Source organism: Zalophus californianus, chromosome 16 (genome assembly GCF_009762305.2).
Source record: "Zalophus californianus isolate mZalCal1 chromosome 16, mZalCal1.pri.v2, whole genome shotgun sequence".
In the NCBI taxonomy this organism is placed as follows: domain Eukaryota; kingdom Metazoa; phylum Chordata; class Mammalia; order Carnivora; family Otariidae; genus Zalophus; species Zalophus californianus.
In genome coordinates this window covers 1,785,737-1,798,340 of record NC_045610.1, presented here as the reverse complement: position 1 = coordinate 1,798,340, position 12,604 = coordinate 1,785,737, and the positions used below count along the sequence as shown (strand labels likewise).

Here is a 12,604-nt window from a genome sequence, read left to right as displayed (position 1 = left end):
CCAGCATGAGGTGACAGAGGGGATTCTGCCGGCCACGGATGGTTCCGTGGCCGGGCCAAGATCAGACCGCTCCACAGCTTGTGACACTTGAGAAGCACAGTCCCTGAGGCTGAGGCTGAGGGAAGACTCGGGAGGCGGCTCCTGGCAGGGGTGAGGCCGGGGGCTGTCCTCTGAGGCCTGCCCCCTGTCTCTCCCCCAGAACGCTGTGGAGGCAGGTGGAACCTCAGACACAAGCTGTTTATCTTTTAGGGTTTGGGGTTTATTTTTAAATTTCTGGCTGTGCTGATGTTTATTCTTTTCCCTTTCCCCACCTCTCCAGCTCAGCTGCAGAAAGGGACCATCTGTCCCCTGCCTTGCTTGTGGCCATTTTAGAACCTGCACCACTGCTGGAGTTCTGGCCCCTCTTCTCCTCCCCTCCCTCCCTCCCGCTACTGACTGCCCCTGCCCTTCCCCCCAGGCTCCGTCTAGGGCCGCTCCAGCTCCAGCTCGCCTTGCCTGGGGTCTGGACGCACCGCTCCTCCTGCCCGGGCCTGCTCTGAGGGTCTGAGGCCGGGCCCCTGTCTGAGGCCACCGTCGGTCTGTGGGGAACCTGGGCCTGGAGGCGGCAGGGGCCTCCCACCTCCTCGCTGCTCACACTGGTTTCCCATCAGAGTGGAACTTGTGTTCGTGCGTGTGTCGTGTCTGGACCTGTTTCTCCCTCTGTGTGCGTGCGAGTCCAGGTCACGTGTGTGTGTCCTTCTGGAGGAGAGATTCAGAAACTGTTCCTCCCCCCAGCACAGAAACCTTTCCTGGTTCCTTCTGTCCGCACCTGAAAGCACAGGTAGCCACCCACCGAGGGCCAGCCCTTCCCGGGGAACCGGAATCCCAGGAATCCGGGGGGCCCGCAGCCCCCGCAGGCCCCGCAGCCCCCGCAGCCCCAGCGTGGGAGGCAGGGCTGGGCCCGAGCTGAGTGCAGCCCAAGAACATGAGGGAAGGAGTTTTTGCAGGTTTTAGTTACTACCGGATGGGGCAGCCGATGGGGGGTTGGTGCCCCTCTCCTGGGAGGGCTTCCTTCCTCACCGGGAGCATGTCCTCTGTGCTTTGGCTTGGAGCCTGCTTCCCTGGGTAGGAACGGGGCAGGCACACTCCCCCCACCGCAGGTCGCCGCGGGCATGGGGCACATCTGGGTTCCCCGGGGGGCCTGCCTCCTGCGGGGGAGGCCACCTGGTGTCTGCTGGGCCAGTAGGAGGAGGTGATCAGATGAGACTCCTGCCACTTCGTGCGCTGGCCTGCATCCAGTCCCCTCCTCCGCGTGCACCCGCACACTTCCCCACACCTGCACGCCTGCGGAGTTCTCTCGGTCTTGCCGGCGCACAAGGCCTCGGGCTGCTCCCGGCTCATTGGAGGGTGGCTAGACGGCCACCCCTCTCCCGGGCTTCTGCCCCCTCTGCGGCTCTGCGTGTCCTCACGTGTCCCCGTGGGACCTGGACTGTCCGGCAGAGCTGTCAGCCCTGCCCCTCAGCCTCGCCCCTGCCTGGCCCCCGGCTTCGGCTTCGGCTTCGTAGCTTTGAGGGAGTCCTGTGGTTGGCGATGGGACTGAGGGCGGGTCCGAAGCTGCCTGTGCTTGGGCAGCCACTGTGTTGGCACGTAGGCTGCTGGGGTCGTGGGGGTGGCTCTGAGGCCGCGGGTGCCTCGCTCCAGGGAGGGTGAGGGCCCATCTCCAGCCTGGACCTTGGTACCCCACGGCCTTTGCCCCTCTTCCCCTCTTTGTGGGCCTTCGGGGCCATGGGGAGAGCTCAGGCAAATGGGCCTATTTTCTCCCCCCGGGAGGCGGGCAGAAGGCCGCTGTGCCCAGCCCAGTCTCAGCACCTGGGCCCTGGCAGCCTGCTCGCCCAGGCTCCCCCCAGCTCCCCCAGGTTCTCCCAGGTTCTCCCGGGTCCAAGAGTTGCATGGCTCAGGGATCTACTGCGCCGCCCTCGTTGCGCCCCTCTGTGGACCACGGCTCCCCACTCTTTCCCTAGAGCTCCTTCCTCGTCTGTTTGTCTGTCTGCCACAGGTTCTTCTGCAGAGCCCTTGCCCCACCCCTGCAGCCCCGCTTCCTGTCCAGGGCAGGGTGGCACCTCTGGGCCCTGCCTACAGCAATGGGACCTGCCAGGGCACATCCCAGTGAGTAATCACTGTGGGCCTGCAGCTCAGGACAGACCAGCCCTCCCCCACCCCTCTCCCTGGGCCTTACGGGTCTGCTTTCTGCCACTCCGGAGCCTTCTAGAATCTCTTGGGAATTCTGAGTGGATGGACCCTTGGAGCTCTGAAATTCTGTAACTCTAAGACCCGCGGTGGGGGGAGGGGAGAGGGGGCACCCTGCCGGCTCCATCGGAAGAGCAGTGACTCTTGACCTGGGGTTGTGACTTCAAGCCCCACGTTGGGCGTAGAGCTTACTTTTAAAAAATAAAATCTAGGGGCGCCTGGTTGGCTCAGTTGGTTAAGCGACTGCCTTCGGCTCGGGTCATGGTCCCGGGGTCCTGGGATCGAGCCCCGCATCGGGCTCCCTGCTCTGCGGGGAGTCTGCTTCTCCCTCTCCCACTCCCCCTGCTTGTGTTCCCTCTCTCGCTGTGTCTCTCTGTGTCAAATAAATAAATAGAATCTTAAAAAAAAAAAAAAGGCCCACAGGTCAGCAGAAAAGCTGGGGTTCCGTTTCCCATGGTACCTCCTTGTCCCACCGTGGCACAGGCGACTTGTCAGCGCGTCCACCCTCCTCTCTGTGCCGGTGTCTGACTTAGAAGCTCCTAGAAGGCAGAGCCGGGGTTTAAGGAGGCCCTGTGTGACAGGCAGTTAGAACGGCTGTGGCTAACATTGGAAATAACAGTTTGCATCATTAACGTACTTCACAAAACCTTTTACAGCCCGGGGGTTCCATCTGCAGGCAGAGCAGACATGGTGGGAGTGTCCCCCGCTTCCCAGACACGGGAAAGACACCGGAGGAGGCCTGTTGTCAGTGGAAGGGGACCGGAGCCCAGGGTTCAACCCTGCGAGGTGTGGGCCGCTTCCAGGAAATGTCACCCCTACCCTAAGGTGCTTGCCCCCCTTTGCCCGTTTGCCACCCACCCCTTTGCTCCCAGACTGCAGGGGACCCGGAGCCCTCCTGTCCCCCTTTTTTTTTTAAAGATTTTATTTATTTATTTGACAGAGAGATATACAGCGAGAGAGGGAACAGAAGCAGGGGGAGTGGGAGAGGGAGACGCAGGCTTCCTGCCGAGCAGGGAGCCTGATGTGGGGCTCGATCCCGGGACCCTGGGATCATGACCTGAGCCGAAGGCAGACGCTTAATGACTGAGCCACCCAGGGGCCCCCTTCCTGTCCCTTTCTAGGTCCCTGCATGCTAGTCTGTCTACCCCTTGCCCTATGGCCCCAGCCCTCTGCCCCTGCGAGCCCGAGCGTCAGTTAGTATCTCCGACGCGCCCCGCCGCCCCCGCCACGGCATCGCAGCCTGAGCCCCACGTGAACCGACTGGTGGTGCGTTTTCTTTTGAGAGGTGGTCACAGCCGTCACGCTGAACCTCTCCTCAGCCTGTCCCGCTGCTGCAGTAAATGGCTCCGGGCTTCCGGGAAGAGAAGGGAAGGTGTCAGCTGGTGCTGGGCCCCCCGCCCCAGACTGGCTGCCTTGCTGGTCATCAGAGTTCTGCTCGTCCTTTCCCCCTTGTCCTTGCTCCGGTGGGAGCTGTGGGAGGCCCGGGAGCCCCTCGAAGGCCCGCGGAGCAGGGGAGAAAGAGCCAAGGCCGGGGCGCGCCCGGCTCTCTCCTGGCCAGCAGAGCCGGTGACCAAGGGGTGAGTCGGCACCTTGGGAAGGACCCCGGTGCTGGGCCCCACTGTCGCTTCCTGACGTTTGTCGGGCCCCCGGCCTGCGCCCGAGGCTGGAGGGGTCCTGGGGCTGTAGCTGGGGTCACTGACTCTGCGAAGTCTTTAAAGGGCGATTTAAGGGAGCTGAGGAGCTCGCGTGCACTCAGAGACGCACCTGGTGCTGGGAGGAGACGGGCTGAGGGGCCACGTCCCGAGTGTGTGCGCGGGGTGTCACCCGGGTGTGGGACACATGGCCCTGGCACCGTGGCTGCCTCCTCATGTGTGAACACACGTGCTTGTGGGCTGTACGGATGCCACGCAGCGGCGGGCACAGTGCCCTGGAACCCGGCTGGGCCGGCAGCGGACCTCCCCGAGGGGGTCTGGTTCTTGTCTCCCAGCCCCACTCATCAGTCACGGAGTCCAGTGTCTTTTCTGTCCACTGGAGACTTTCTAAAGCTGTAATGTATGCAAACGCTTCGGTCCAGAAGCTCTCGGGAGTGACAGAGGGCGGCATAGACCGTCGCCCTACACGCTCCCCATGTAGCAAAAGTACATTGACCCTTGACTGCTGCAGTGCTGGGGGTGCCCGTGCCCCACACAGTCATAAGTCTGCGTGTCATCCTGGACTCCCCGAAAACATAAGCAGCCGATGGGACACTGCATCCTTACCACAAAGGGAGACTTTTCTAATCACTGCTGTCTTCCTGACACATGGCTCGGCCGTGAGGACGCCAGCCCCGAGGTTGGCAGCTTCGTGGGGTGTGGACCAGAGCATTGACAGCCAGAGACTGAGAGCCGGAAAGTCTTCTCATCCTGTTGAAAGGGAACCCAGGGAGGTTAAGTGACTTGCCCCCAAACACACAGCCTCTTAGCAGCAGAGCCAAAAATAGAAACCAAATTCCCTAACGCTTAATCCTATAAGTGGCTGTATTTGATCATTTTCTGTGTTTGGCTGAGGACGTTTTCATATGTGTTAATAGACCAAAAGCACTTTGGGGGCTCCCTTCCATGTTTGTAGGGTCGCTTTCTTGGTATGGAGACTGTCACTAATCAAAATACTTTATTGAGAGCTATGGGAGCTACTCTTAGCATTATTTTTCTTTCTTTGATTTTTTTTGTTTTTTTTTGTTAAGTAACCTATACGCCTGACGTGGAGCTTAAACTCACAACCCTGAGATCAAGCGTCACATGCTCTTCTGACAGACCCATCCTGGTGCCCCTGGATTATCATTTTTAATAACAGCTTTATTGATCTATAATTCACATAGCACACACTTCAGTAGAGTGGACTGTAGTGTGCTCACAGACTGACTGTCACCACTATCCAGGGTTGGGACATTTTCATCGGCCCCAAGCAAAACCCGGTACCCCCTGCAGTTACTACCATCCCCCCCGCCCCCCAGCACTGGAAACCACTACTGTTTTATTTATTAAGATTTTATTTATTCAGTTGAGAAAGAGAGAGACAGAGCACAAGCAGTCTCCCTGCTGAGCAGGAACCGTGGGATCATGACCTGAGCCAAAGGCAGACACCCAACCATCTGAGCCACCCAGGTGCCCCTAGACTTTTATTTATTTGAGAGAGAGAGAGAGAGCACAAGAGCAGGGAGAGGGAGAAGCAGACTCCCCGCTAAGCAGGGAGCCCGATGCAGGGCTCAATCCCAGGACCCCGAGATCATGACCTGAGCCGAAGGCAGACGCTTAACCGACTGAGCCACCCAGGCGTGCCAACATGTGGCCTTTTGATGGGCTTCTTTCACTTAGCATGTTTTCCAGGTTCCTCTGGTGTTTTAGCATGTGTCCATGCTTCATGCCCGTTCATTGCCAAATAATACCCCGTCATGTGGCTAGAGCGCATTTATGCATCCACCGGTTGATGGACATTTGGGTTATCACTGCTCTGGGGCGGCCGTGACTAATGCGGCAGTGAGCGCTGCATGTACGGATTTCGGTGCATACTATGTTTCCAGTTCTCCTGGGCATCTAGTTGCTGCATCACGTGATAACTCTCGGTGCTACATTCTGAGGAACTGCCACACTGTTTCCCAAAGCGGGTGCGCCGTCTTCCATTCCCCCAGCGGTGCACAAGGGCTCTGAGTTCCCCACCTCCTCTCGGAGCTTGTCAGTGCCTGTCCTTGTGACAGTAGAGCCGTCTTAGTGGCCGTGACGTGGGATCTTGTGTGGTTTGGGTTCGAATTTCCCTCGTGACTAATAACGTCCACCTTTTCGTGTGCTTATTAGGCCACTGTATATCCTCAGAGATGTCTATTCAGATCCTTTGCCCATTTTTTAATTAATTGGTTTGTCTTTTTATTGTTATTTTGTCCTTAAGGAGTCCTTTTTATATTCTGGATACAAGTCCCTTATCTGATATATAATTTAAAATGTTTTCTCTCATTATGTGGGTTGTCTTTTCACTTTCTTGTTGGTGTCCTTCAGAGCACAAAAGTTTTAAATTTTGAGGAAATTCAACTTATGTTTTTTTTTTTTCTTTTGTGGTTTATGCTTTTGTGTCCTTTGTAAGAAACCACTGCCTGATCCAAGGTAATAAAGATTTACTTCTGTGCTTTCTTTTAAGATTTCCATGGTTTTGGGCGCCTGGGTGACTCAGTTGGTTAAGCGACTGCCTTCGGCTCAGGTCATGATCCTGGAGTCCTGGGATCGAGTCCCTCATTGGGCTCCCTGCTCGGCGGGGAGTCTGCTTCTCTCTCGGACCCAACTCTCTCTCTCTCTCTCATTTTCTCTGTCAAATAAATAAATAAAATCTTAAAAAAAAAGATTTCCATGGTTTTAGGGGGCGGGGGAGAAAAGATTCTATGATTTTAGCCCTTACATTTTTAGGTCTGTGATCCATATTGAGTTAAAATTTTATACGGTACAAGGTAGGGATCCAACTTCATTCTTTTGCATGTGGATACGCAGTTGTCCCAGCACCATTTGTTGAAAAGACTTGAATGCCTTGGTATTCTTGTCGAAAATCAGTTGACCACAAATTAAAGAGTTGATTTTTGGATTCTCCATTCTAGTCATTGATCCAGATGTCTGTCATTATGCCACTCTCACGCTGTTTTGATTACTGTCGCTTTGCAGTAAGTTTTGAAATCAGGAAGTGTGAGTCCTCCAACTTTGTTCTTCTTTTTTAAGATTGTTTGTTTCTCCTGGATCCCTTGCATTTCCATATGATGTTTAGGATAAACTTGTCAATTTCTGCAAAAATGCCCAGTGGGATTGACAGAAGTGCACTGCATCTGTAGATACTAACAGTATTAAGTCTTCTGATCCATGAACATGGGAAATCTGTCCATGTACTTAGGTCTTTAACTTGTTCCAACAATGTTTCTAGTTTTCGGTGTCCCCGTCTGACACTTCTGTAGTTAAATGTATTCTTTTGGATGCTACTGTAAATGGGATTGTTTTCTTAATTTCATTTTTGGATTAGTCATTGTCGTACATAGATACAGGGTTGGTTTTTGTTCATTAATCTTGCATTCTGCAACCTTGCTGAACTCATTGACTTGTTCTCGCAGATTTTTGGTACATTTCTTAGGATTTTTCTGTGCACATGATTGTGTCATGTGCACACAGAGAGAGTTTTCCTTCTTCTTTTCCAACCTAGATGCTTGCATTTATTCCTTTTTCTTTCCTGATGATGCTGAGTAGAGCCACCAGCATAACACTGAATAGAAGTGGCAAGAGTCGACAACTTTGTCTTACTCTCAGATGATTTAAAGAAAAGCACGTCTCCACGTGGTCCTATTCTTGAGAAGCTCAATCGCACAGTCTCCACTGTGAGGTTGATACGTGAAACCGAGGTTGGCATTCGTGGGTGGGACAGCTTGGGAAGACTTCCTGAAACAAACAGGATTTGGCTCAGACGGGAAAAGGTCATCGTTGGGTGGGGTCGGCACGTGAACGTAGAGAAAAACGGGTGTGAGTTGAGTGTGAGGATGGAGGGGCTGTGGGGCTGTCACAGGAGGACAGCAGTTGATCACCGTTCTGCAGAGGTCCGCACCCCACTCACCTGTCAGTACCCCCCTGAAGTGCAGAGTTTCTCTAAGTGGGTCCATCAACTGAGCCACAGTAGAGGGGAGTCCTCAGGGAGGACGATGGGGAATCCGTTCCTCACCCCAGACCTGCGTGCTGCATCCGGAATCCGGGAGCCAGACCCCAGGAGCGTCTTCCCGAGTGACCCTCGTGTGTCCCGAAGACATCTCTTCCCCAGCTTTTCGACCTCACTCAGGCCCCCAGTCCCGAGTAGCAGATGATCTTCCCGCCGACGTGGTCCGTGACGTCAGGGCCGCCGGCTGCTCCTGGGGCCCCCTCGTCCTCCTCCTCGCCTCAGCAGACCAGTCCCTCCTGCCATTAGTTGTCCACAGCCTTGTCCCCACCCCTTCCCACTTCCTGGCGTCCGGCTGGATGGGACCCCGGCGGCTAATGACAGAGTTCGAGCAGCTGGAGGAAGAGCTGGCGGATGCTTCCAGCACATTGTCCCGGCGCTGGGCCCGTGTACGGAGAGAGCCACCGAGCACGCGGACAGGCACATGTCCGAAGGGTGCATGCGAGGTCAGAGCCGTGCATAAATATGTGCATTTGAACGGGGCCTTCTGGACCGCCAGTTGCGCGGATGGGAGAAACCAGACGTACCCCAAATTGCTACCGTGACCCCACAGGGGATGCAGTTTATGTTCAGGCTAAGAGGTCGATTTGGCAGGGGTCCTCCATCTCCCGGCTTTTTGTCGTCCTCCCTTCCACGGGCAGGGGAGACCTTCCTGTTTTGGAAACCCTCTGTCTGACCCCGCTGCCCCATCATCTGATTCCCCTCCGCTCAGCCTGGCTTCCCCAGAGGGCACTGTGCCTGTGGGCCCCACTTCTGCCCCAACGAGGCCCCTCCAGCCCTCTCCCGGCTGCAGTCCCCTGGGGCCAGTGGTGCTCTCCCCCGTGCTGTGTGTCCTGCTGTCTGTCTGACCTGCTGTCCGGCACGCAGCACGGGGCTGTTCCCAAGAGGCCGGCTCCTGTGTTCGTCCTTCCCTGTATATCTGTCTCCTGTGTCCACTCTCAGTCTCTCTCTCCAGACCCTCGTTTCTAACCGCCTGACGTCCCCTAACATCACAAATGCAACGTCCCGACCAAACTGCCATCCCCCGCCCGGCCCCCCTTGCTCTCACTTCCCTGGTGCTAGCTGACCGCCGACCCAGCCTGCAGAGCCCGGCTCCATTCGCACTGTCTCCTCCAGGAGCCCACCCGACGTGCCCCGCCTGCTTCAGTCTGTCCCTGAAGCCACGAAACGGACCTTCCACCCAGTCCCAGCCCCTCTCTGTGTGTGTGAGCAGGACAAACACTTAAATGTTTGCTCAGGACACAGCTGATGCCCAAGACCCCCTAGAAGGCTACTCTCCAGGGGCTCCCACTCTTCTTGGCAGCTTCTCGATGCCTCGAGGGCCTTCGCTCACTCTTTTGGCATAAAATCCTGTACCGCCACCTGTCTGCATTGGGGTACTTGGCCTGTAAATCTCAAGGTCTGTCCTGGACCTTCCAGGTTTCTCATGTATCGTTGAGCTCTGTTTGCACCTAATTGAGTTGTCACCCAGTTGGTGCTCAATAAATGTTTACCAGGTAAATGAAAGAAGAGAAAGTTGCCTTACAGATTTCCCCTGATTAGGGCCTAGGTGGGCCCAGGGTGGGTGTAGACACTCACTCAGAAAATATTTATTGGTTGGTTAACAATGGGGCAACTTTGAATATCAGCCTGAGGTATTGGGACTCCTCTGTGAGCCGCAGGGGTCGGGCCGGCTCTGGGCACAAGAGGAAGGTCAGGAGGGTGACCTCGGGCCATGGACGGAGGCATGGTGAGGCACGAGCCGGGAGCGGGGGCACCCCGGGATTGAGAGGAAGCCAAATGGGTCCGTCTGGAGGGAAGAAGGGACAGGCAACAGGTGTGGAAATGGTCCCATGTTCTGTGCAGGGGGCCAGGCACCGCAATGCCCGTCACAGGCCTGGTCCTGGCTCCGTTCTCTGGAAAGCCCTTCCCAGGAGGTGCGCCGTGCCATCCTGGTTTGCAGGTCAGGAGAGCTGAACCCGGAGCTGAACCTGGAGATTGCGTTTGACCCCAAGGATTGCTTTCTTCCCCCAGCATCTCCCACACATCTGAGGAGGAGGTGGGTTCGGGTCTGAGATCAGAAAAACTGTCCGTGCTGATTCGAGGGGCTGGCTGTGCATGGTTAGGACCCCCAGGCCCATCCTCCTTCCCTGTTACGTGAGGAGCACCCCAAAATTCACAACCACAAGTCCCTGTCCCGAGGCGGACGTCCACCTCGGAAAAAGCGGAGTAGACATAACAAAGGACTGCCCAACAGGCCGAGTTCAGAGGCCCCCAAGAGGCTGAGCCCTTCTGGGGGGGCTAGGGTCCTGCAGGCAGATGAGAACTGGGTCCAGGCTCCCAGCCACTCCCATCGGTCCCTGTGCAGTGACACTTTCTCCCTTTCCTGGGGGGCGTACTGTTTTGTTAGACCTGCTCAAGGTGGTTTTGTCATCGGTGTGTTTTTGTTGGGTAATTTCAGCTGGAGCTTGGCCGGGTCAGCCCAGTCCCCTGGGGAGCACGAGGAGGGAGCCCCTCGGCACCTTCCCTCACGGCTTCCCCAGAGCAGGTGTGGGCTGTTCTCAGGCTACTGCGTGCCGGGCCCAGGCTGGGTGCTGGACACGCTGCTGAGCAAGGAGGGTTCCAGCCCTTTCTTCTGGGAGTTTCCGGGCGAGGAAAGTCACGGTCTCGGTGCGCGGTGGTGTGCGCTCTGAGGGGATGTACAGGGGAGGGGGCTGCGTGTCCAGGCCTTCAGGTCCCCTTGCCGGGAAAGCGAGCGTGGTGGGGCGTCCAGTGTGGACACCCTGCAGCAGCCTCGGGCTGGTGTCTCCCCGCCGTCCGGCCCGTCCAGGTTAGGTTCCGCTGCTGGTGGCCATGGAGGAGCAGTCAAGGGTTCTTTTGTTTTCCAGAAAGCCTATGCTGGGTTTCAGAATTGGGGAGAAAGGAGTTTCAGGTTATATACTTTTCAGATGATCAGCCCAGAGGCCTGGGTGCTGCCTGGGGAGAGTGTTCTGGGTGGTGTCACCCCCTGCCTGCCAGGCCTGCAGGTGGCCGAGGGGTGGGTGGCCTCCCCGCAGCCGTGCTGGCTGCTTGCTCTCGGTCCAGCAGGCAGTGAGCCTCTTTGGAGGCTTTGTCTGAGCCCTTTGAGCCTCTCCTCCTGGCACCGCCTGGCTCCAGAAAGCCCCCTGCCCCTCCCAGCGGCCCTCTCTGTCCACCGCTCTCCCGCCCTGGGGCTCAGGATGACCTCAGAGAAGTGAAGAAGCGGGAAAGGGACAGGAGGAGGGGGCTTCTGGATTTCAAGCCCCCTGCTAGCGTTCCTCCTCCCTGCTTTTTTTTTTTTTTAAGATGTTATTTATTTATTCATGAGAGAGAGAGAAGCAGAGGGAGAAGCAGGCTCCCAAGGAGCAGGGAGCCCAATGCGGGACTCCATCCCAGGACCCTGGGATCGTGACCTGAGCCGAAGGCAGACGCTTAACCATCTGAGCCACCCAGGCGCCCACTTCTCCCTGCTTTTAAAAACTCACAGGGGCGCCTGGGTGGGCTCAGTTGTTAGGTGTCTGCCTGGGTCCTGGGATCGAGCCCCACATCGGGCTTCCTGCTCAGCGGGAAAGGCTGCTTCTCCCTCTCCCACTCCCCCTGCTTGTGTTCTCTTTCTCACTGTGTCTCTCTGTCAAATACATAAAATCTTTTAAAAAGTTAAAAAATTAAAAAAAATCTTTTACCGAACACACGCACTCTGTGCCGGGTACCGTCTCAAGCTCTTGATGGGCGTTGCCTCGTTTACAGGTGACCCCAGCTCCAGAGGCACACACTCGGAGGCCGCAGACGCTGTTTGTCACTGCCTGTGGGCTCCCATGCTGTCCTCTCTCCCCTCCTTTGGACTTCTCCTGTAGAACACGACCTCTGAGCCGATCCATGAAAACTACAGCTGGGTCTGGGTTCCCCCGAAGCCCACTCCAATATACCCGTGCTCACTCATCTGACGGGATACCTCTCTCCCCGCTCTGTTCCGAAGTCCCAACACCTTGTTCTTTCTCCCTCTCCACAGGACCCTGCTGGAATCTTCGAGCTGGTGGAAGTGGTCGGCAATGGAACGTACGGACAGGTGTACAAGGTCAGGCTCTAATGGGGCAGGAGCGTGAGGCTCCTCCATGGGGCCCTCAGGGGGGGTGGCGGGAGCAGGGCCTAGGTCTGGGGCTGTGGGAGGTGACGGAGGGCGGGAGAGGGGAGGAGGGTGAAAGTAACGGGGGAAGGAAGCTCAGGACGTGGGATGCTTTTGCTGTGGCCAGTGCGTGGAGTCTCCCTGAGTCCCGGGTGCAGTAGGAGGAGGTCTGGATCCGGGCAGGGTGTGGGCCGGGGCACAGGAGGGCAGTGGCGAGAGACCATGTGTGCTCACGTGTGTATTCATGTGCACGCATGTATCTGTGTGCGAGTGTGTGCACACGTGTGTGCATCTGTGCACGCGTGTCTGTGCGTGTCCATGTATCTGTGTGCAAGTGTGTGCACATATGTGTGCATCTGTGCACACGTGTCTGTGTCCATGTGCGTGCACGTGTGGGTATCCGTGCACACGTGTGTACCTGTGCGCGTGTGCACGTGTGTATCTGTGTGTATCTGCATGTCTGCATGTGCGTGCACGTGTCTGCGTGTGTCCGTGTGCAGGTGTGCACGTGTGTCTGCATGTGTGCGCGCATGTCTGTGTGCATGTGCGTGC

General features: G+C 56.8%; 1 protein-coding gene across 16 annotated transcripts in view; it reads left to right on the top strand.

Moving 5' to 3' along the window:
* MINK1 (misshapen like kinase 1) overlaps nucleotides 1-12,604 on the top strand; it is a 44,228-nt gene that overhangs the window by 16,691 nt on the left and 14,933 nt on the right. For all 16 annotated transcript variants that reach the window (XM_035724605.1, XM_035724607.1, XM_035724606.1 and 13 more), the window contains exon 2: nucleotides 11,939-12,004. In XM_035724605.1, coding sequence (XP_035580498.1) covers nucleotides 11,939-12,004 — 66 coding nt within the window. The remainder of the gene's footprint in view (nucleotides 1-11,938; nucleotides 12,005-12,604) is intronic.